Genomic DNA, 24,082 nt, shown 5'->3' on the forward strand with positions numbered 1-24,082 from the left:
AGAGTGATCAACTGCACTATAGAACTTCTCTATTTGTGTTCTTTAGCAGAGAACTCCTCAAATGGTAGGAGCATTACCCAAAGTAATGGTTATTTAGATATTACGGTTTCAGTCAGAGTGGGCATAGACCGAATAACCAGAAGAACGAAAAGTGTCGATATATTGGTGTAAAATGTAATTAGTGGTATTACATTAGAAGTGACGTGTAGTGAAAAATAGGCTTGTATAATTGAAGTTCAAAGTTTAGAATACTCTAAACGTTTACCTGCAGTTTGCTGGGAATTATTTATTTATTTATTTTGTTTCCACCTACTTAAAAGTTGTACAATATTTACGTGCCGTTGGACTTCAAAACTACAATTATTCTTTTCGTAACTTTTGGTGTTTATAATTAACTAGAAATTTATTATTAAAGTTACAACTTGCTAAGCTATTTGAAATTCAATTACGAAATGCAAAATTGTGGAAATTAAGCAGTAGTATAAAGACTACACATATTGGACCTGGAAAACTGTTTAAATCTGAGTCACTTTTTCCGAAAATAATTTACATTTAGGAAACATTCAGAATAGTTAGTGTTCGTTAATGTATTTAATAGTTTTTAGTTATCGTAACGAATTGTGCTTGCTTTCACAAGTTTTCTGTGTCACTCCAAATGCTACACACGCCAAGAAAGATACTGTAACACCTCTTCTAACATCAGTGTAAGCTGCACAAGTGGAAGTGCGGCTACAAGGGACGCCAAAGATATCAATCAAGCAGTGTCAAGATTACTATCGAAAGACTTAAATGACACTAATCTTTCGATTAAAGAAATAAACATATTACATAAAACTTCATGACTTGTAAAAAGATCTGTATACGAGTCATTTTTATCAGGAAGAAAGAATTAAAATTGAATTCGAACAAAGGTAATCTAGATAGACAACGGAACCTAATACTCAGGAACTGAGACTCCAATTAACTAAGTACGCACAGAGATATCCGCAAAAAAGAACATTTAGTAATTCGCTTAAGCTTTTAAAATTGTTCACACATTAAAGTATGTCGACACTGCAGACTAGTGGGAATATTATGGCAGTTACTCACTGTAAACAATTAGTATGTAAAAACGTGATCTCCCTAAACTTTTGATTTTTTTAGGGACCTCTGGTGCATGAGGTCCTTGGTTCGATTCCTACTCGCACCAAGAGAACTTTGTGGTGGACAACCACCACCATGTGCGTGCGTTTTCTCAGAGATCTCATGTTTCCTCCATCTTTCTTCATTCCACCATTTCATTCGTTTCTCACCATCACAGTCTCCTTTAGCCTAGCCAGCATAACTTTGGGACGTAAAACTTGATTTCGTTTCATTTCATTTTATATTATATTAGTACTATTTGGTGATTCATAAAATCAAGACAATTTAGAAAGTTCGGTCAAAAAGTAATGCATAATTCACTATAGATTGGTAATGGTAGAAAATTTGAGAAATGAAATTATATTGGTAGAAGCATTGGCCCTTTACCACTTAACCTTATAGATATATTTATTTCCTGTTGTTGCAGATAAGCTACTATGGATGGTAAACGTGAACACCCTACTACAGCAACGTGCAGGGGTCGAGTTCATATACCAATCCGGGAATAACTCAGCAACATCTATTCACAGTAAGCTAATGGTAGTGTATTGGAACAACATAAAATATATAGGTAATGTGCGCTGATGGCTTCAGGAGGTTTCAGCATGGTGACTACAGCATACAGAACTAGCCAAGGCCAGGCACACCGTCAACTGTCACAAGCGATAAAAATCCATCAGTCATTGAAGAACTTATCCAAAAGGGTAGATGCATCACCAGGAGACATACGAAGTACATAGGAATGGCAAAAGGATTTGTTTTCAAGCTAATCCAGCGACTGAAATAAGAAAAATTTGTATTAGGTGTGTTACACGGCTCTTGAGAAGGGAGATTATGCAAGTCAGGAAACGAGTGTGATTATCTGTTGCAAAGTTTTCCAGAGATTGTTCAAAATACTCTCAAGGAAACCATGACATGTATGAGAAAGTGATGTGATGGCCAATCTCAAGAATTTTACGAACGTACATTCATGTCATGAAAACGAGGACGATTGTGGTGCAGTGAAGCAAATAGAACACACATTGAGTGACATTTAAAAAGGGGAAAAAAATCTTTAAGTTTTACGTCCCACGGTTATACTAGCTAGGCTAAAGGAGACGGTGATGATGAGAAATGAATGAAAATGAGTGATGAAAGTGAGATGAAACGGGAGAACCCCGAGAAAACCCACGCACCGCCACAAAGCTCACTTGACGCGAGTTGGGATCGAATCAAGGAACCCATGCACCAGAGGTGAACGCTCTACCACTGAGCCAACAATTATCGACCCACAGTGGATTGTGCGCTCCCTTTTGACAGGCCTTTCTATAATTCAAATTAAGATGACATGAAACGGGATAGAATAAAGTAACAATTGAATAACACTCTTGAAGAATCAGCTCTAGAAAGTTAAGCTATTTAGGTACAATTGTTTCCAGATTTAACTTAATTGGCAAGAAATAGGGATGTTTAGTTTATAGCGTCAAAGCTATCGGGAACTCAAATTCCTAAATTATATAAAAAAAATCTTGAAAATAACTTGTAGTTTATTTAACAGTACTTCAGAATTGCATAACCTCTTTCCAAAATGTTAATACTGTTTATTGTCATTGAGTTATTATTCTAGATACAAATTTTTGTAATTCCTGATTATTATTTGTACCTCGGAGCTTTTGACACTCGCCTGAGTCTTGGTCACGGAGGATAAAAACAGAAAAAAAAAACATCATTAGGGAATAAAATGGAACGAACCTGCCAAGGGAAGAGTGGTGCTGGAACATACTTTGTTGAGTTTATTGATCACATATTAAATGGCGGTGATACAAATTGCAATAGACGAAGTCAATTTCTTGTGTATTTACTCAATGGAAGTGCAGTTCGGCAAAGTCTTTGAAGTTCCCATGTTGAATTTTATAACAGTATCCCTTCCTCCCTCCATCCCTCTTTTGACAGCATTTGCAGGATCCCAACCCAATACTATGGCCAATATGAAACAGATGTAAGGCAATGTAAAAAAAAAAAAAACTTTGAGTTTTACGTCCCACGCTTATGCCGGTTAGGCTAAAGGAGACGGTGATTATGAGAAATGAATGAAGAAAGTGAGAGGAAACGGGAGAACCCCGAGAAAACCCACGCACACGGTGTTTGTCCACCACAAAGTTCACTTGGCGGGGGCTGGGATCGAACCCGGGACCCCAAGCACCAGAGGTGAACGCTCTACCACTGAGCCACCGCGGCCCAATGTAAAAACAAGGAAGCTGGTTTTGAGAACAGGGAATTGAGCACTAACTTAAAGGATAACATTTGGAACTGTGGCAGACTCTATGTGGAGCTGACAAGCAACTGTCAATTATTTCAAATGAGGGTTCTGATTGGTCATTTAGTTATCGAGGGCGTCTTCCACAAGATCCTTCGGACGAAGACTTATTTATGGCACGAAGCACCACAAGTAGAAAGCGGCATTATTTATATACACACTATACTTCCGAGTGAAGAAACAAACTATATGCGACTTTTTGTTCTTTAGTGAAAAATTACTAGCTCGTGCTGGTATTTTCGTTATTACCCCAATGCTGTGCGAATTTTGTAATTACTGCTTCTCACTTCACTTAACAATCCCTTGTCTACGTTTGTTTTATTTATTTATTTTTTTTTTTTCTAATGGATAAATGAATTTTCACTTACGAGTCTCTGCAATTCATTTATCGCCCCCCAGTAAAAATTTTGAATCTTCTACTTGTGTTGTGTTTCTTTTAAAGGATCCGACAGACCTGACACTGGGCTTCCCGCTTTTAAATCCGTAATATGCCCCTTTACTCGCACTTTTAGATTGCTTTTGGTTTTGCCTATGTAACTGCCATGGGAACTGCATTTTATAGAAGGAAAAAAAAAAATCCGTGAGCGTGGTTTTACACTGTCATTGAGTTATTAAAACACTACGTAGGTAGTTTCGTTTCACAGTGTGAGACTACGGTAGACTTCCAAACTATGTAAATTCAACAATGAAACCGGAAGTAGTAGACGTGAAAGCTACCGGATGCTGCAGAAGGATGAGGTCAGAAATGGAACCTATACTTCGGACGCTAAATCCGTATAAACAACTGCTCATCCTCTGTGTTACCATTTTACCTTTACAACAATCAAACGTTAAAAACAGAAACAGTCTATTTCTATAATATTTTTCATTGTTCAAGCTTTGCTTTTAGTATACGTAAATCGGATTTAAACTACTCGCTTAACAAAATAATGCGTTTACTGTAAAAATTATTAACGTGTAACAGTTACGCCAATTATCCATTTTGGCTTCATCAGACACTAGGAATGCACAGGTAGAATTAATATATAAGAGACAGTGAAAAAATCTTCGAATCCTGATTGGTCACTCAAATCTGCAACAGCCAATCTCCTTACACCACGCACCAACAAATACAAAACAGAAACAAAACAGGATGGGAAAGGAAATAACGACTTTTGTTTCTGAGCGTTACACGTTAAATTTTTACAATAAACGTACTGTTTTGCTCAGCGAAAGCACAGTCACATGTCTCGGTAGTGGTGGAAAGTGAAGTTGAGACCCTTTAAAATACATCTGCACAACTACGAAAAGAAAAAAGCAGTAAGATTTATAGATACAGACAACTGAAATATCCATAGCCAAAATAAATAAATAAATAAATCGTCTTTCATTTGATTCTTTTCTGTCCAAAACTGACCTTTAATTGCTATATAAACAGCACTTATTACATTTTCATTATGTTCAAGGTATTGATTCAGAGCCCTGTGCATAACTTAGCAACCAACAGCCCGCACATCCAGTATAGGTGGTCAAAATCTACCGCCATACTAAGTTTGATCTAACTGGATAACTTCAGTTGATCGCTCGCTCAACCGCTCCTAACTCAGAAACAGAAAGGATGCACAAAATAATATTTCACATTCATTTATAACAAATCAAGGTCTGCGAACATGCTAAGTACGATCCCGATCGGCTGAGTTTGGGTGAACTCGTAGAATATACATTGCCCTTCGTATTCCAGCCAAAATTCAAATGAAGAACGAAAAGGCCATGGTAAAAAGAGAGAAAGCTAATGTGACAAACGAGGTAATGTTTCAATCGCTTATAGTAAGTTTATTAATTACATTTCTCAAACGATGCTATTTGAGGAGTACTCGACGAAAAGTAGGGCCTACATGGTTAAAATGCAGAAAACAATCTTTGGGTTTAACGTCCCACGACTATACCCTTTAGGCTGAGACGACGATTAAAGCAAGTAAATGATGATGGAAGGACTGGTGGAATGAAAAAGTGGGAGGAAACGGGAGCACCGCAACAAAACCTAAGGACACAATGTTGTCCACCACAAATTTACTTGGTCGGAGATCGAACCAGGGACCCCACTCTCCTGAGGTAAGCGCTCTACCACTGAGCGGTGCCCACGTCGAGAAAAAAGTGATCGTGTAAAATGCAGTTAAACGTGGTTGTGTATGAATATCACTGAACGCATATGTTAAGGACGGAGCAGGCTTATTAAATAATGCGTTAAAAAAAACGAACGATTAATCAGTTAAAACTTTTGATTAGTTTTAATTTAATAAATTTTGCAATGGTTAATTTTTAATTGATAATCGTTAAAAAAAGTCGTAACGATTAGAAAATAAATCATCGTTTCTTCCCGAAAACCATGTGAAACAGATATTCTACATGAGCTTGTGTGTAGCTTATTTCAAAAACTGCAAGGGTGGCTTCACTACAGAAGAGGATTAACACAGGCCCTTCTTCCCAAATTAATCCCAACTTGCCATGAAGTCTGGGTCACGTTCTCACGGACTTTGTAAAGATGAAATCACAATCACTGAAGGTTATTATAGTGTGCTGCAATAGAAAACCCCGCCAAGTGCGAGGTGCGAGCTGTTATACGTTTCCTTACGGCAAAACAATATTTGGCAACAGCAATTCATCGTGAACTTTGTGCCATATATGAACGAAGTGCTATGAGTGAAGTTGTTGTTCGTGAATGGGTTCGTTCATTTAAAAGTGGATGAACAAACATTCATGCCGAAGAGAGGAGTGGCAGGTCATCAGTGGTCACTGACGAACTCGTTCAACAAATTGATCGAAAAGTTCTTGAAAATCGACGTTTCACAATCTCGGAGCTTTCCGATGAATTTCCACAAAGTGGCTTGAATTTCAGTGATTTGCTGATGATGAGCTGAAAGATGTGGTCACAGGCTGGCTCAAAGCACAGGCGGGAGATTTTCATGCTGATGCAATTTCTAAGCTAGTGCAGAAAAATAATAAGTGCTTGAATGTTTATGGAAAATATGTTCAAAATAGATCAAAGTAGTAGTTTTCAGATGTATGTAACAAATTCTTCTTATTTACTTTGGTGTTTCTGTTTTAACCGATCAGAGATTACTTTCCGAACGGCCCTCGTATGTAACAACTTAAGGAATAGTGACGCATGATTACAAATATTCACTAGAAAATCTTGGTATACGTCTGCTCTTTAGTAGTTGCTGAAATTTTCAATGGGAATTCCCACCTTCCTCAGTGGCTCTTTCTTAAAACATCTACAAAATCTTTCAGTTTTACGTCCCACGGATATGCCGGCTAGGCTAAAGGAGATGATGATGACAAATGAATGCAATGGGGGAATGAATAAAGTGGTAGGAAATGGGCAAACCCCGAAGAAATCCACGAATACGGTGTTCGTACGCCACAAAGCCCACTTTTAAAATATCTACAATAAATTTATCACATTACATTAGTGGTGTAGGGAAGTGGAGAGTCCAGGGAGGCCTGTCCCCCACAAAGAGTTCCGATAATGAATCTTGTCATAGTTCCATTTTAGTTCTTGTTTTTTTCAATTCTCATTCTCTATTGCAACAACTCGGAATCTGGAAAACCTTTATCTACTTTTGGGCCATTTATTACTAGTGAATACTTAGGCGCAATCATTGGTCATTGTTTATTATGTTCCAATTCATTTATCAAAACCAGAGTTTTGGATTTCTTTCGTGGTTGTTTCTGTTACCCGTTAAATGCAGTTTAACATTTTATATGAATTCATTATATCAAGTAACTTATTATATTTTGTTTTATTACTAGTTTATCCTAAATGCATCTCTTGACAATATATATATATATATATATATATATATATATATATAAAACAACGCCATCCACCAAAGACCCTGGCTACGCTACTGCATTACGTGGTATCAATCGTTGAGCTACTGAGTTAACAAAACGTTTAGGAAAACATGTTGTTCGATACCAAATATACCCCTTTACAATTTACAAAATGACGTCGATGTAATATGGCACATTTCAAGATGGTGGCCATGGTCAGAAGTATAACAGACTATAGGTCTCCTAGTTTAGTTTGCATAAATGAAGACAGATTCGTTCTTAACATCTATTTGTAAGGAAGAAGACGTGTCTCGGGACTTATGAATCACCCGCAGAGGGGGTGAAAACGAAATAATTCAGAGAACTCACAGACACGATGTTATTCATCAGAAGTTAGAAATCTATAATTAAATCACCGTGCCTCTCCTATTTCACTCCATATGATCCTATTTTAGAAATTGATACCTACCACAGGAATAACATGAGTGACTCCATCGCCGCTGTCCACAACGATTCCTGTTAGGGTTCGTTCTGAAATTGGTCTTGAAGCCCATGATGCCGCTAACGCCAACACTGCTTGTACAGCGATGTAGAGTCCCGGTACATTGAAGGATTCGAACATTATTTCTGAAACAGAAAACATACACAATTATAAAAACTCGCTACAAAGCTGGTGAAATCCATGTACTGTAAAAAAAGTATAGTTATTTCAAATATCAATAAAGATTACGATTTATGCCCAATTATTTTCAATAATTATCAAAAAGGTCGGAAATTTATATGCACTGAGAAACTTGTAAATATTGTAAAGATTTTTGCCTTTTTAGGGTAGAGCTAAAGATGATACACGGGGGTTTGGACTTTCCCAACCACCTTTCATTATAAAAGTTTCCTCTTGTACACAATACACATTACAAATAAGTTTCTCTAATTATTTGGAGCTTTGTTGATCAAATTACAGAAGCCCAATGACAATGCGTCTTAGGGTTTGTTGGACAGGTTCCTCTCAGTAACCATACGTCTTAGAGAGGGTGGTAAAGGAATGCTTAATGACCAGGCGTCTTAGAGAGTTGGTGGTTTGATCAACCGGCCAAAATTTATGTCTTCTGTGGTTTCCTGTCTCTTTTTATGCAGACATGTTGCTGACTGCTCGAATCTTCGTCACTTGCAGAACGCTGGCGATGGTGGACGGACTAAATATTCTTCGTGGTTGTCGTCTGAGGAGTGTTTAGATCTAGCACGTGGTGTAGAAACACGTAAAACCTTACAATATGCACTCAAGAAAAAGCTTGAAAAGCTTGTTCACTTCAGATTCACTTGTTAACAATGTTTACTGTGGTGCTGACTGAATTTTCACATTTCATTATAAGCCCCGCCTGTCTGAAATGTGTTGCTCTAATAAAAAGCTTCGACTACACTTCCCCTTCGGCATGTTTACAAAGTACTTTTAGAGTACAAATTCTGAATTCATACATAGCCAAACTGGTACACTTTATAAGCATCTATTAAACTGAATAATTCCCCAGATATACAGATTTTGCATAAACGTGACTGGTCGGAACTCCTTCCACGTGTCACCCTAATAGTCTGTATGGTAGTTATGAGAACTTGAATCCCTCACGAGAGTTCTTTTTGTTTGAAAAGCATGATAGGATAGCATACTCACGTTACTTATACAGTTGTGACCGTGAGAACGGTTCTGTTGTCTTAAAGACATGTTAGAAAAGAGCATTCCCACTCAGAGGGTGCAAAAACTACTTTCTTAAAGAATATCCAATACACACAAAATTATCGATTAGGACCTTAAGAATATTAAAGTGCTTCGTAAATTTAAATATTTGAAGAAATATGCGAATATCCATAGAATGTTCACTAACCTTCAAAATATACAGCGCAAATCAAAATCATGGATCCGATTTCAGAAATGTATTCTGTCAAATTTTATAACCGTATGTTATTGTGGGACATGTGCTTCGAAAAGTTAACTTTTAAAGTTTAGTTTACACGCAGTGTTTCCATTTTCTACCGCTAAGAGTCAGCAGGTAGCAGTTAAAAAAAAAAAAATGACGACTGGAGAACAGATATCTTTACATGTGCTTGGTTATCATGTAAACAACTATGTGATTAGTTTGAACATGACTTGATTTCATGTGATTTAATGTATCGTTTCGTAATGGATTGTGTTTACGTACCACTACATCCAACAACACTGGACGACTTGCGTGCCTGCATTACAACCACCATTGCTGGTATTGACTGTAACATATTGGAAAAGGTTTGGCAGGAGATAGACTATTGGCTTGATGTGTGCCGTGTTACGCGAAGTACTCACATAGAACATTTGTGAATATGTTTCAAGAAAACTTTGACTGTTTACCTTTCTTAGCACGTTTCATAATTACATATGTTTATTAGATTTCACACAATTAATTTCTGAAATCGGATCCATCACTTTGACTTACCCTATGCATCTGCATAGACACATACGGATTTTTTTTTAAAAAATCCGGGTCTAAGTTCAATAAAGTAAATGAGACAGACATAAAATCTAATGCACTGATATTTCAATAACGGAAACAAATGGGACATGAGTATTTTCCGTAAGTGAGAGATTACATAAATTTATACTTCACGCCTCATGCGGTAATTATATGCACTATACAGTACAAAGATTAGTAATAAATGTAAATATAAGCTAATAATCAAATACTATACTCAGTGCTCGAAACACTGAGGAGACAGAAATAGCCTCTAAAGAAGCAAGAGTATCACTGCGGGGTGTAACTGAAATCAAGGGTATTATTTAGTTTCTCCCCAAATCACTTGGTACTGATTACGGTTCGTTATTTCTAAATGTGATGAGTATAAATATAATGTGGACGTATGGCATAAAAACTACAGTGCATAAAACACGAACCAACTTGTGCTAGATGGCCACTTAAAAAGGACGAATGTTATCTAACCAAGTCGGGGCAGGAGCACAGCAGGGGGGTAGAGCGTTAGCGAAGGGGTGCGTATGTAGAGAGCAGGCGCGTCAGCGATGGTGAGTACACGCGTACACAAGGTCGTTTGCAACGGCTCACTATAAGTCACAGTACTGGTTCCGGAACCGTCGATGGTTTTGGGGGAAATACTAAATGCTATCCGAAATTATTTTCTAGTTTAACGTCCTACGATTACGCACAAGGCTAAAGGACACGGTGATGAAAGTGAATGAAATGGTAGAATAAAGAAAATGAAACGAAAAGGGACAATCCACGCACACGGTGTTTGTTCACCATAAAGCCCACCTGGCGCAAGCTGGAATCGAACCAGGGATCCCACGTACCAGAGGTGAGCGCTCTATCACTGAGCCCTCGCTGGGAGATGTGTTTATATGGGTGTGTACTGTAAAATATAGAACATGTGTAATACTTTTCTTCTGAAGTATTTTGTCAACCATTCTGTAAAAACCCCTTAATTCGCATTCTGTGTGTACTAAAAATACGACTGAAAATAATAAAAACTTACATTATTAAATATTGAAAATGTAAACAGAATTCTCAAACAATAACGGTTTATGAAATTCTTGGGAAAATGTTTGCAAATGTTGTCTACAGTGCACATTCTGCGGACATTAGTTTCTGTTTGAAATCCGCTGTACTGTATCGTAGATTTATTTCAAATTTTAGGAAGTATTTTCTGTCCTAACACACATGAACTGGGAATAACTCCTGTCTGTATCTAAAAATGCCCGTGAGTGTTCTACCCCGTAATAATACATAAACATTTGCCGGGATAAAATATATATCTGTGCGTATTGTGTGAGCGTACGTTAAGGGAAGTTTCATTGTATTTTTTTCTTTTTCTTTTTAACAAAACATTCTTCACCTTTCTGAATACCTTTAAATTGACTCTAAGGCACCATTAAAATAAATAAATTAAAAAAAATAAAAAGAAAAAAATGACTATATCTTGTAGCTCACAGAAAACGAACGGTACATATTAATTAATGTTGATGGTAGAGTTCGTGGAATGAGAAAGAACTGTGATAAAGCTCATTAACGTAACTTGTACAATAAGCAGAGACCCTTTAAACCAGGGGTCAAAGTTCTACTACTAACCTACTGCACTCCCCACCCCCGTTCCTTAAGCCTCCACGTATGAGTTTTCAGCGTGTTTATTGTTGCTTCTCCTATGATCAAGTGCTTTCTTGTAACAATTAAACAATGCCAAAAATTCATTACGGAAGATTAATACCAGAGACTGAAAATACGTGATTCACAAATTTGAGAAAGTCACAAAACCAGAAAATATCACGAGGAATAAGTGTGACACTTACCATACAGTGGAAATTATTTTTGTTTCTTCTAGCCTCAAAATACCAAAAATTGTCAGATTTTGATGCAGTTCTAGAATTTTTACCACCACCCCACGAAGTTCTAATAATTTTTAGAAGTTACACACACAAATAAGTCAGAAAAATCGTAAAAAGAAAAACCGGTAGAACGTAAAAAGATTCACAAGCAAATTCTCTATTTAGTAATTTCCTCTATGTAACAGCACTTCAAGTTCTGAATTGCAAGTGTTAATTTTAACGTTTGAAAGTTAACTACGTTAAATAAAAAAGGAAGTTTTGCATTCTACGGTTATGCCGGCCAGGATAAATGGGACGGTGATGATAAGAGAGAATGAAATGATGAAAGTGGTAGGAAACGGGATGAACCTCGACGAAACCCACGCACACGCTGATTGTTCACCACAAAGTCCACTTCGCGCAAGCTGGGATCGAACCAAGGACCCTGTGCACAAGAGGTGTAACTACGTTCAGATTCTTGTGAAGATACGGATATTCCTTCTCAAGTAAATGTGGAAAATACAATAACTAACGTTTACCTATAATGTGCCCTGGGAATTCTAAAAGGAATTTCATATTTCTAATGTAATTTCGGCAACCAATTTTGCTGCCTTTAATAGCTAGTAAGTAATGAAGAGCTTCGGTTTCACAAATATTTCAGCCAATGAAATCGCAACGAAGTCTGAGAATTACTGGATTTCCTTTCCGTAAAAGCCTGAATTGTCATCCAGTCTGAACAAGGTTGTAGAAAGAGGAAGTGGGTTAAGTTCGGCGTTTTTTTTTTCGCCTACAATTGCCATAAAGAGCAAGTGTCCATAAGAATCAGTGTACCGAATGGAGTTTAAGGATTAAACGTTACATCTCTGTAAGATGTATATGAAAAATATTGTAGCAATTCACATAAAGAACCCCACAAGCACACCCTGATTGTTGATATTCTGCCAGTTTAGAAGTTTCGTCAAATTTACAGCAATAATTTTAGTAAATTGCTTCATGAACCACACTCCTCGAATGTTTGTTGATAAATTTATTAGCTCTAGTCTTCACGAAAACAAGGAGTATAATGATTGATGAAGCGCCTCAAACTAAAGTTGCTGCACCAAGTTCGAAAAAACGTTTGAAATTGCAGTGTCCATCAACCATGCTTGGTTTGCGGGGTTCTTTTTGTGACTTCATACAATGTTTCACCTCCTTCTTACACAGCTGTAACGTTCAATGCCTGCCTGAACTTCATATTCATATCATATACTGGCCTCTACGAACAGTTACTTTTTATCACTATCATAGGTGAAAAAAGGCTGATCTTTACCCATCTCTTTTGGGTTTCAGGTTAGCTGCAAATCACCCACAAACGTTTCTCCGATTACAAAAAAGTAAACAACACTGTATATGCCAGTGTTTACCACGCTATTTCTCAGTGTGACAGATCTTACATTGGTTTGAGTGAAAGGAATATGGGAACTAAAATGGAAAATCACAGAAGGGACGCTAAAGATAAGGATTCTGTGGATCTTGGCTTATCAAAACATCTAGGTATTACGGAACACAAATCAGGTTAAAGTTATTAAAAAAACGTCATCAGTAGAAAGAAATGTTTTCGAGTCACATTACAAAAGCACCAACATTACATTTAGAGAAAGGAAACATCGACAAGAATTACGATTTAATTATAAGCAGCTTCATTCAAACGTAATCCTTTGTAACTTCAAACTGTATAGGGGTCGCAATTTTTCAGATTTGTACATAAGTAAATTTGAATAAATTGATATAAAGTTAAAGAAGAAAACGAAGAAGAACAACAAAACAAATGAATTGTTTTATATTATATGAAATGCGTGTCAAGAATACATTGTAGATTATCTTTATACCGATACTTCTAGTTCTGAGTTAGTGTGTGTAGTGATCATTAAATTTTTAATAACTGTGATGATTTGGAGTTTGGGGTTTCGGGAGCCCGTTCAGCAACGAGGCTATATGAAACGTGGGCCTACAGCTTGCCGTGGAACTCGAACGAATTACTGTTGATTTTAGGGTGTTGTGTGCAGTGGCGTACGCAGAAGTTAATCTGTGGGGATTTAAGCTTCCAAGTTCATATAATTTGAAGTTTCTGTAGTCAGAAACAATATTAAGTATAGGTTGAAGCTATCGTTTCTTATACTTCCAAGTTATATTTAATACTATTTCTGACTGTACACGTATCTAAATATGATACATAATTATTTTTGCATAATATTTTCCTCAAGGGTGGTAAAATTTCGACTCTTCTTGAGTGAAAAAAGAACAGAGTTCAATAAAATGTAAACAATACTGGTATGTAAAACTTAAGGATGAAAGTAAGTTTCGCATGCTGTGTAACTCCCAAGTGCCAAATATCGGTAAAACTTGAACCATACGTAGAAAGTAGTGCTACTATGACACAGGAAACAACGGGAAGAAACACGTGATTAGAACAAAAATAGTATTTTTCTACACAAACAATAACTTACACTGAAATCAATGCAACTCATGATGGCCCCCTTACATTACAGGAGTGAAATGGTCTCTAGAAGCGAATGTGATCACTACGGACAGCCGTGCATGGTCTGCACCGTGCATCAATGCTGCTCCAAGGTTGATAATGAGTTATTGTGATATGGAGTTAAATTATTCCACCAACACCGTTGATAACTGGTGGATAGTTCTTGGCAGATGTGGATGTACTACAAGATGTCTGTCTATAGCATGCCACACGTGTTCTAAGGGATTCAAGTCAGGGGAACGGGCAGAACGAAATCCTCCGCTAACGCTACTACCTGTGCTGTTGGATGCGGTCGCTTATTATCATTCATAAAGATTAATTTGGGGTTTGTTGTAGCTCTGAAAAGACGCACCTGGGGTAGGAGTACAGTGTCACATAACATTTACTTGGGAATGTACCATGTTCAAAAGTTTGTAGGTCGGTGTGCCCATGCAGACTAAAGCCTCTCCACACAGTAACACCTGAACCTCCAAAATGATAATGTTTGACAATGTTCCTGGGTTCCCTGCGTGTTCCCACTTCTCGTCAGATGAGTATGTCCAGAATCATCACTGAAACTGAGTCTGCTCTTATCTGAAAAGAGAGCGACACCCCTTTCACCTCGCTTCAGTCCTGATGCTCTTGGTACCACCGCAAACGGTGCCACCGATATGCGGGTGTCAACGAAATACAACGTAAAGGAACCACATCCATACATGTGAAACAATGCAGCAGGCAATACCAAACTTCTGGGTCACTTTCTTACACTTCATCCTCTCACTTTCTCGATGACTCTTCTCTGTGTGAAGTCATCCAAATGTTTCTGGGCCAATTCACCAAATGAATGATGATTTGCACTGCATTTACTTGTGGTCAAATGAAAATGGGTTAGCCATAAATCCGCTTAAATCGAAGTGCATTTGTCTCTCCTCTAAACGACTTATACAAATGCACCGTTCAAATATACCAACAGTACAGATAAATGGAATAGTTTTTCCATTTTCTGAAATTGTTACAAATCTCGGGGTGGTAATAGATCAATTTCTTGAGTGGAAACCTCATATTAACGCTGTATATAAAAAGCGTTCTGGTCTTTGCATTCACTCACTAGACTAAAGAAAATTCTACCCACTGAAACAAAGCTACTACTTGTAAAATCTCTTAATATTTCCTCACCTTGAATATTGTGATGCAACTCTATCAGACTTAAATGAAGAATTAGCATATAATTTGCAACGTATCCAAAATGCCTGCATACGGTTTGCTTATAATCTCAAACGATCAAATAATTTAAATCCATACTACAGAAAATTGGGCCTTTTGAAACTTGTCGATTGACGTTATTTGCTTCGACTCATACTTCTCTTTAAGATTTTCCGCTTTTAACAACCTTCCTACTTATTTCGACGTTTGCAAGCACTAAATGCTCACCACGATCACAATACAAGATTTGGTGTAAATAAAATAATTTCTTTTCGCCTACATTCGTCAAAATTTTACTCGAATGCGTTCTTTGCATCCACTATCCGTGCACGGAATGACCTTCCATCCAACGTGAGACTATCTCAGTCAATCAATATATTTAAGAAGTCGGTTGAGCAGACTCTCCATAAGTCTATCAAGGCTTACTAACATCTGACAAAAATGCTGATTTTTATTCTTCTTATCTTTTACTCACTAAACGTATGTGAATATATTATATAGTTATTTGTAGTAATCTATGTGTGTATGTAATGTGAGGTGTGTATGTGTGATTGTGTTTTATATTTTATACATAATGGATTATTATTATTGTAATATCAATCATAATCATTGCATGAACAAGTGGAAGACAAGGCGTGATTGGCCTTAACTTTACCAAGTAAAATAAGACTAATAAATAAATGTTATGAGTAACACCACCAGAATGCGTCATAACAGCTCTTTGACTGACACACTGTCTCGTCTCTGTATTCAACAGATTCGTGTTGAGGGAGCAGATACATTAGAAGCTGCAGTCACAATGATGTCACGCCACGTATCATTGAATTGAAATCTGAGTTTTACATCCCATGGTTATGCCGGTTAGGGTAAAGGAGACGGTGATGATGAGTAATGAATGAAATGGTGGAATGAAAAAAGTGGGAGGAAACGGGAGAACCCCGAGAAAACCCACGCACACGGTGTTTGTCTACCACAAAGTTCACTTGGCGGGGCTGGGATCGAACCCGGAACCCCAAGCACCATAGATGAACGCGCTACCACTGAGCCAGCGCGGCCCCTGCATCATTGTACGTCTCTCTGGCGGGCTTTCATTCATTTCCACCGACTATGCAATATTTTGTGCTACTTTACGTATCTTGCCCTGAGCTTTTGCAGACCAATGTATTTCTAAAACCGAAGCACTTTGTAACTGACTAACAATCGAAGGCAACTGGATTGGTTGCCGAAATTATACTAGAAATGAATCTCAGAGCACATTATAGATGAGTGTTACTTAATCTTAACAAAATACAGGGTATTTCAAAACGAATATCGGGGTTTTAAGATTTTGTAGTATTTATTGCAATTAACTTACAATTACAAATAATACATCAAATGATAGAGCAGCTCAGTTTTGTATGCACGCATGTGCATGTACTGTTTCCTCTATCTGTCGTTAGAAAGCGTTAGTATAGTACGTGACAGAACATAACCAATTCTTTCCTCGAAGGTCAAGATCTAAGGGTTTGCTTGTCCCTGCCATAAATCCTTCTTTGTAACTAGATTCCGACGTTGCCGCTCCAACTCAGGTAGAACTCTATTCAGCTCTCAGTATGGCTAACCCCATTACGGTTATCATAGTAGCACCGTACAGCGTCTGTTCCGTCTGGCACCCGTAGCTTTTACAGCGTGATTGAAGAATGTACATTTCGGCTGCTAGGCTTTGCAATCAGCCCACGTCATGTGACAATATGTTTAAGGTAATCTATTTTCTTCAAATTAAAACACAAATTACTTTGATGTAAATCATGTCCTGAAGATGTAAATGTTATCGAATAGAGCAAAACTTCTCTACCCCCGATGCATTATGTTTTTTCCATAAATGACGTAAAGGTAATGCTCTAAAATAGAAGAGGGGGAGTATGCGGGGTATACTTCCTTAGATCTTCCACCTCGAGCACTGTGTAAAGGAATAGCAACACAGTTTAAAAACCGAGATCTTCGTATCTCGAATATTTTCAGTGCGTAGTTGATGCTTGTTGTATTGCGACATTGGGCAGGCACAGCCCCTCATGGACCGTAGCTCCAGGGAGTTAATTTAGTACTTATCTACATTTCTTAGTTATTATATTCACTATTTCAATGTGCATTTATTATTTTATTGCCAACGTCCTAACCACACTGGAATATTACTCCCCGTGAAATCAGCGAAGTCAAGCAGTCCTGGGTCTGGTCAGAGGAAAGATAGGTGTGACCATTCGTACTCACCAGACGGTGTTGTTGCGGCGACCACGCAGCGTCGTCAAGACAATTGGGAAGCTACTTGAAAGAAAAAGTAGCCAACTGCAGTCTAGCCGATCTGCTGGCAACACATCACCCCACACGAATGAGTGCCGGAAGTCCAGGCCTCAATAAGAGCTGTTGCGCCAGGAATTTAGTTATTATTATTATTATTATTGCTAATACTAATAGGCTTAGTAGTATTAGTAGCTATTAGTAATAGGCTTAATAAAGATTCTGTCTGTTTGTCTGCTCTGCTCGTAAGTACATTATTCCTAATTTTATAATATAGTTAGGCAGGTCAGTAATTGGTCAATTTATTTCTAATGTGGTTCATCACGTGTATAAAAACTGGACAAGCCACAAATTAGGCTACTACACACAGGAAATTAATAATGATAGCGTTATTCCTCAGATATTAACCTGCATACACTAATAAATATGAGGATCTAGGTACTTAGTAAAATGCTTTTTAACCATTTCTTTTTTATACAGAAAACTTTTAAATTGTCATTATAGTAGAATAATAATAATAATAATAATGCTATTTATAAGACTGACATTAGTACTTCACGCTAACTGATAACAGTAAATCACGTTCACTGCAATAATTTAGATTTGAGCATTTATATTTACGTAACCTCAAATTCGTTATTCAGCAAACTAAAAAAAGCAAAGAATTAGAACTCGTAATTAATTATGATTTTAAACTATAATTAGTCCATTAACTTTTCCGGTAAACAGGTACACGCCCAATACCCGCTGCGTTTGATTTACTCGACCCTTAGATCTAAAAAAACCGTTTGGCCTGTTTGTACCGTTTGACCCGAAAGACTCGTTACGAGTTCGTACATGATAATTAGAACAATTTGTGTTACGATAATAAAGCGAAACAACACACCATTTACAATCATGACAGCTTGTTTTCATAAAAACGGGGTTATCAGGTCAACCCTATTCATACGAATAAAAATACAATACCGGCCCAACGCTCGGTCCAAGATCGATGCTATTTTCCGCATTACAGAAAGTGCACAGTAGCCCGAAACAGCTCGGGCGTAAAAACTACCATATTATTATTATTCTCTCCTATTATGATTAATACGAGAGAAAATTACTTCGTTGAATGACCTGTACGTATTTTATTCCTATTCTGAATGGTTTTTCTTGTTTTATTTATCTGCTTATTGGTTTGCAACACTCAGTACAGAGAATAGATCTAGCCTTCATTGTTTACCCTGGCGACAGGGAGAGTGGCTAAGCTTTTGTAATACCGGCAACATCCAACTGGCTGACAAACCGCACGTGGACGCCAATAACCATTTGACAGTTTTACTGCTGATAAGAAAACTTAGTTTAGCTTTGGAAACAACTATAGCAAAAATGGCGACTAGTTGCTGCATGAAGATGAAGATTTTTTTTTTTTGGGGGGGGGGGGGGGATTGTATTGTTTTCAGTGATGAACTGACATTTCACCTAAGTGGCGATCACGAGATGGTGTAGTTGCAACGATACTCCCTTAAATTGAATGTGTTTTGTGTTATATCCCGGCAGAAAGTTATAGGCCTTGTTTAGCATGGCCCAACGTTCACCAGATCTGACGCCATGCGATTTTTACCTTTGGGGATTCATAAATGATCATATATATATATATATATATATATATATATATATATATATATATATATATATATATATATATGCCTTGGCTACCAGCTGACTTACCTGACTTAAGAAAGAGAATTGAAACAGTTGTTTGAAAGATTACTCCAAAACACACTGATCAAGGTTTGGCAAGAACTCGGCTATCAACTCGATGTGTGTCGTGTGAGAAATGATGCTCGCATTGAACACTTGTAGCAAAAATTGTGAGTTGCTCTTTCATTTGATTTGTCATTTATAACTACGTTTAATTATAATAAATACTACAAACTCTTAAAACCCTGATATTAATTTTGAAACACCCTTTATGATAATATCTGTGTTCAAGTCTACAATACATACTCTGATGTTTGATATGAAAAAAGCGACTAGTTCTTAGTACACCTAAGAACATAAACGTTCATTTTTTGACAGAACCTTAGATTTTGTTCTAAGAAACACAGAAAAATTTATGGTATCTGTACAATTATCTTATTATATAATAATTTGGCTGGAATGAGTCCATAAAGACTGGTACACATAATACATGTCATATAAAACAAACCATCTAAAATGAACACTTAGACATCTTTAAGAAGCATAGTTAACCAGAATATTTAGGAATTGTTTGTGGTTCTCACCATCAACTATTAAAATATTTTAGCTCTTGAGTCTTTCACAGACGAGAAGCATTGCAACTAATAATTTTATATTAAATTACTAACCCATATGTGCATCAAAGTGAATTAAAAATTGTCCACACTTTTATTACGATAACAGGGCTCATAGTGGTTTGGTCTCTTCTAAATAGTTGAAAAGTGACCAAATCTCATCAAAAACTAACTTTAAACCTTGAAGTCAAACTTGGGCATAAATTGAATTTTACATTTTTTATTCTTTTTTCCCAAGCAAAATAGGGCCGGCTGGATCATAGCTGAAATACGCAATGTTTTAACATGTTAAGATTAAAAATTATTTGACTTAAGTTTGTCAGCTAATAAAAGAAAATGGATTACTTGTGTTTAGAGGTGCATTATTAATTACATAATTTGCACGGTTTTGTACTACAACTTTTATCTGGATGGGGTAAGGCCAAATTTCGAAGTTTTCATTATCTCAAATAATACAAAATTAAAGTAATTAATACATAGCATCTAAATTACCATTAATTGATAATAAACTTTTGTCTTGTACGATTGGTTTGTTACAAATTTTGTCTTGGTATCACATGATTGGTAACATAGGTATGGCTTCTACCAACATTTTGTATACAACGAAAAGTAAACTGTAAACTGGTAATATGTCCTACTCTTTTAACACAATAAGTTCAAAGCAAATAATGTGAATTATATTTATACCCTTATTCTAAACTTTTAAAATAAATTACAAATGTTAACTAAAAATGCAGTTGCATACAAAATGAAATAAAAAGTACTAACAAGAACTATGCTAGAAAATGCCAATGCAAAACATAAATCACAAGAAAAAATGATTTTACCACCCAAAAAAGTAACTTTTAGTGACCACCTTGAAAAAAAAGTAACTTTTAGTTAAAAACAGTGAATCGCTATGAGCCCTGGGATAAGAATTTTTATGGGCGTTTCTTTAGTATGTCAAAACTCAGGTTTTATGTCAAAACGAATATAAATTTTATTTTCTGTCATTCAATACTTCAGTTTCTAAGACATAACCCAAAATTAAAAATAAAAAGTTTCGTGGTGGACATAAACTACCTTCCCTTGGTGTAACGTGTTACCATAATGTACACCAAGTTATTTCCAGTTCAAGATTCTGAAACTACATGTCGCTACGGGTACAGATGACGCAAAGTGTCGTACACGTAAACGGAAAAGTCCTGCTGATTTCAGAGTTATGATATTGAAAGTGGAAATCCTATGTACACCAATAGGTTACGCGTAACACCGCACATCAAGGGAGGGTTAAAAATATCTACAATATACATTATTATTTTGTATCCCAGAAAATGTAATATTCTTCTCTATTTTTACCAGCTATAAACTAAGACAACTGAAGGCACAAAATAGAGTAAAATATTACATTTTCTGGGATAGAAAATAATAATTTATGTTGTAGACATTTTTAACCCTCCCTTGATGTGTGGTGTTACGCGTAACCCCTCGGTGGACGTAGGGTTAATGGAGCCTTTGATAACGGTGCATTCTTAGAAAAAGTGTAATTTAAAACAAAACCTAGTAATATAGAAACACATCTGCTAATACGAGAAACACCGAGATGTCTCTTACGAAAAACTCCCCTATATATTGGGTTAGTCCTACTTCCAATAATGAGGTACAAAAGTGTAATCAATTAATTTTGTGTTCACATTTGGGTAATATTTCAAATCAAGAAAAATACATATAGTCTTTTTTTTTTTTTTTTTTTTTTTTTTTTTTTTTTAAAGTAACACAAAATATATATATCTTTAAATTTTAGATTCATTATGAATTTGCATTGTTTGGGGCACACGTATTTAGATTTTGGGCTCCAATTTAAACGAACTGAATGTATGATTCGTAGAATTTATGTAAGTGGAGGGAGTATTCCTTGTTAAAACTAAATAAAAGCACGCTTTCTTTTGTACAGGTATGAATTGAAAGCGGTAACAATAGACAATATAACAATCAAAAACAAATTTAAAAAATGAAATGAAATCTTTAAGTTTTACGTCCCACGGCTATGCCGGTTAGGCTAAAGGAGACGGTGATTATGAGAAATGAATGAAATGGTGGAAAGAAGAAAGTGGGAAGAAACGGGAGAACCCCGACAAAACCCACGAGCGCGGTGTCTGCCCACCACAAAGTCCACACGGCGCGAGCTGGGATCGAACCTGGGACCCCAAGCAACGGAGGTGAACGCTCTACCACTGAGCCACCGCCCCAACTCCCCCCCCCCAAAAAAAAAATTAATTAGGAAATTTCGTAACAACCGCAACGGCTTCAAGAAACTTAGTACTTTCGTGGAACACAGTCATCCTCAACTTCCTTAAGTTTTAAATATATATATATATATATATATATATATATATATAGCTAAAAATATGTGGGAAGGTAAAAAGGATTTTAAAAAATGGACGTAGAAATACTTAAGGTCAAGAACTAAACTATGGCCCATAAACCTCACATCACTATAAATGAAAACATATAAGTGAAAACAATATGAGGTAACTAGCTTCATAGTGCAGCGTGAATGCTCATGTGTCATAGTTTAGTTTTTCACGTGAAGTGTGTCTACTTTCAATTTTTTTTATCCGTTTTATCTTCCCACGTTTTTACCTTTATAATCTTTTTTTTTTTTTTTTTTTTTTTTTTATCTGTTCTAAGTAAGCTGACGAAGGGGGCCGTGTTCCTCGAAAGTATTACTATGTTTTATTTTTCCGGTCCTTTACAGTGAATATATAGCTTTCCAATTTATTTGTATTTGCTATATTGACATTTTCTTTTATTTCTACTAGTCGTGAAGTTTAGCCGTGTATTCACAATTTTCTGCCTTGTACTGGCGACTTGTTGCCATTTCTACGGAGCAAAAAATCTTAATATTCAAATATGAATAACGACAGAGTACTCCAAATTCATCCTAAAAAGAAACATTTTTTAATTATTATTATTTGATTTTATTTCAGTTTAGCATCCCTTTCAGCTGCGAGGTTATATGAGACGTGAACCTACAGATTAACGAGGAATCCGAACCACATGAACTCCCGTCGGTAATCGAACCTGGGACTCCGACGGACCACTTTAAAAAAAAAAAGTAACAGTCATTACGCATAATCAATCTTACACTTAGAATTATGCACAGTTAGAAATTAGAGAGACTTATAAACTTACAACTGCTGAAAAGTAAGTCTACCATGCTGATCAGTGCTTACGTTAACGGCTATCTTCGTAAGATTGGATCCTTTTTTTTTTCAGCGTAACTGCACTATAATTGAAATGGTTTTAAGATCAAGTGTCCGCGAATTGTTCCATTACACGTTTCTATTCATTAAACAAAACAAAACAAAACAAAACAAAAAAAAAAAAAAAAAAAATCCAGCAACTACACAGGTACAACCAACATAAGAAATCAACTGGGGTCTATTTCTCAAAGCTGTAATACTAGTGCAAAACTTTTCAAAATCAAATATTTTAGAATTGCGTATACCATACAATCATGACAAATGATAGATACCAACATTAATATTTGGAAACGACTTCTACTTGTATTCTAGTATTTCTACTGTACGATATTTTATGACTTATTAAAATGATATTACAAGACCAGCGATTTTGAGGAACAGATCCTTGGTCACCAAATTAAAAAGCACAATTGTACCTGGCATAGGTGCAACTGCTTCATCTTCTTACATACAAAATAATGTTCATATCTTCCTACAATAAATACATGAATTCGATAATAACGCTGACAGCGGATAGATGTCACTCTTTCTAAATGTAAAGAAAAGTTAGTGAGTTAGATTTGAGTTTAGTGTCTCGTTCAGCACTGAGGTTATATGAGACGTGGACTTACATCTTAATGTAGGGTCCGAGCCACGTAAGCTCCAGCCGTAAACCGAACTCGGGTCTCGCGCGTCAAAGGCGCGTAAGCTATCCAGAAAATAATAATAATGGAAAAGAAGGCACTTTCGATTAACCTAAATATACATATTTAATATAGTACCTACCCGCAGTATATTCTCGGTTTTCTGGTGTATTTAACGGAGGTTCTGTCAGGAGAAAGTAATGATCTTCTGGCTCAGCGCGGAGATAGCGGAAGATACACTGTTCGAGAAACCTCTCCATAAGGTCCCAGTCCTCCACAAGGCCATGTCGAATTGGATACTAGAAGAAAAGACATTACTAAAACAAAAGACACTTACACTACAAGAAGTTCGATACACCATTCTTTCTTAAAC

General features: G+C 36.5%; 1 protein-coding gene across 1 annotated transcript in view; it reads right to left on the reverse strand.

Annotated features, from left to right (window-relative positions):
- Positions 1-24,082, reverse strand: part of Arp3 (Actin-related protein 3) — an 87,374-nt gene that overhangs the window by 38,740 nt on the left and 24,552 nt on the right. The window contains exons 3-4 of the mRNA XM_081744170.1: positions 23,852-24,008; positions 7,704-7,861 (exon numbers count right to left, since the gene is read on the reverse strand). Coding sequence (XP_081600296.1) covers positions 7,704-7,861; positions 23,852-24,008 — 315 coding nt within the window. The remainder of the gene's footprint in view (positions 1-7,703; positions 7,862-23,851; positions 24,009-24,082) is intronic.

The sequence above is a fragment of the Thermobia domestica genome, chromosome 17 (assembly GCF_964235325.1).
Source record: "Thermobia domestica chromosome 17, izTheDome1.hap1.1, whole genome shotgun sequence".
Taxonomy (NCBI): Eukaryota; Metazoa; Arthropoda; class Insecta; order Zygentoma; family Lepismatidae; genus Thermobia; species Thermobia domestica.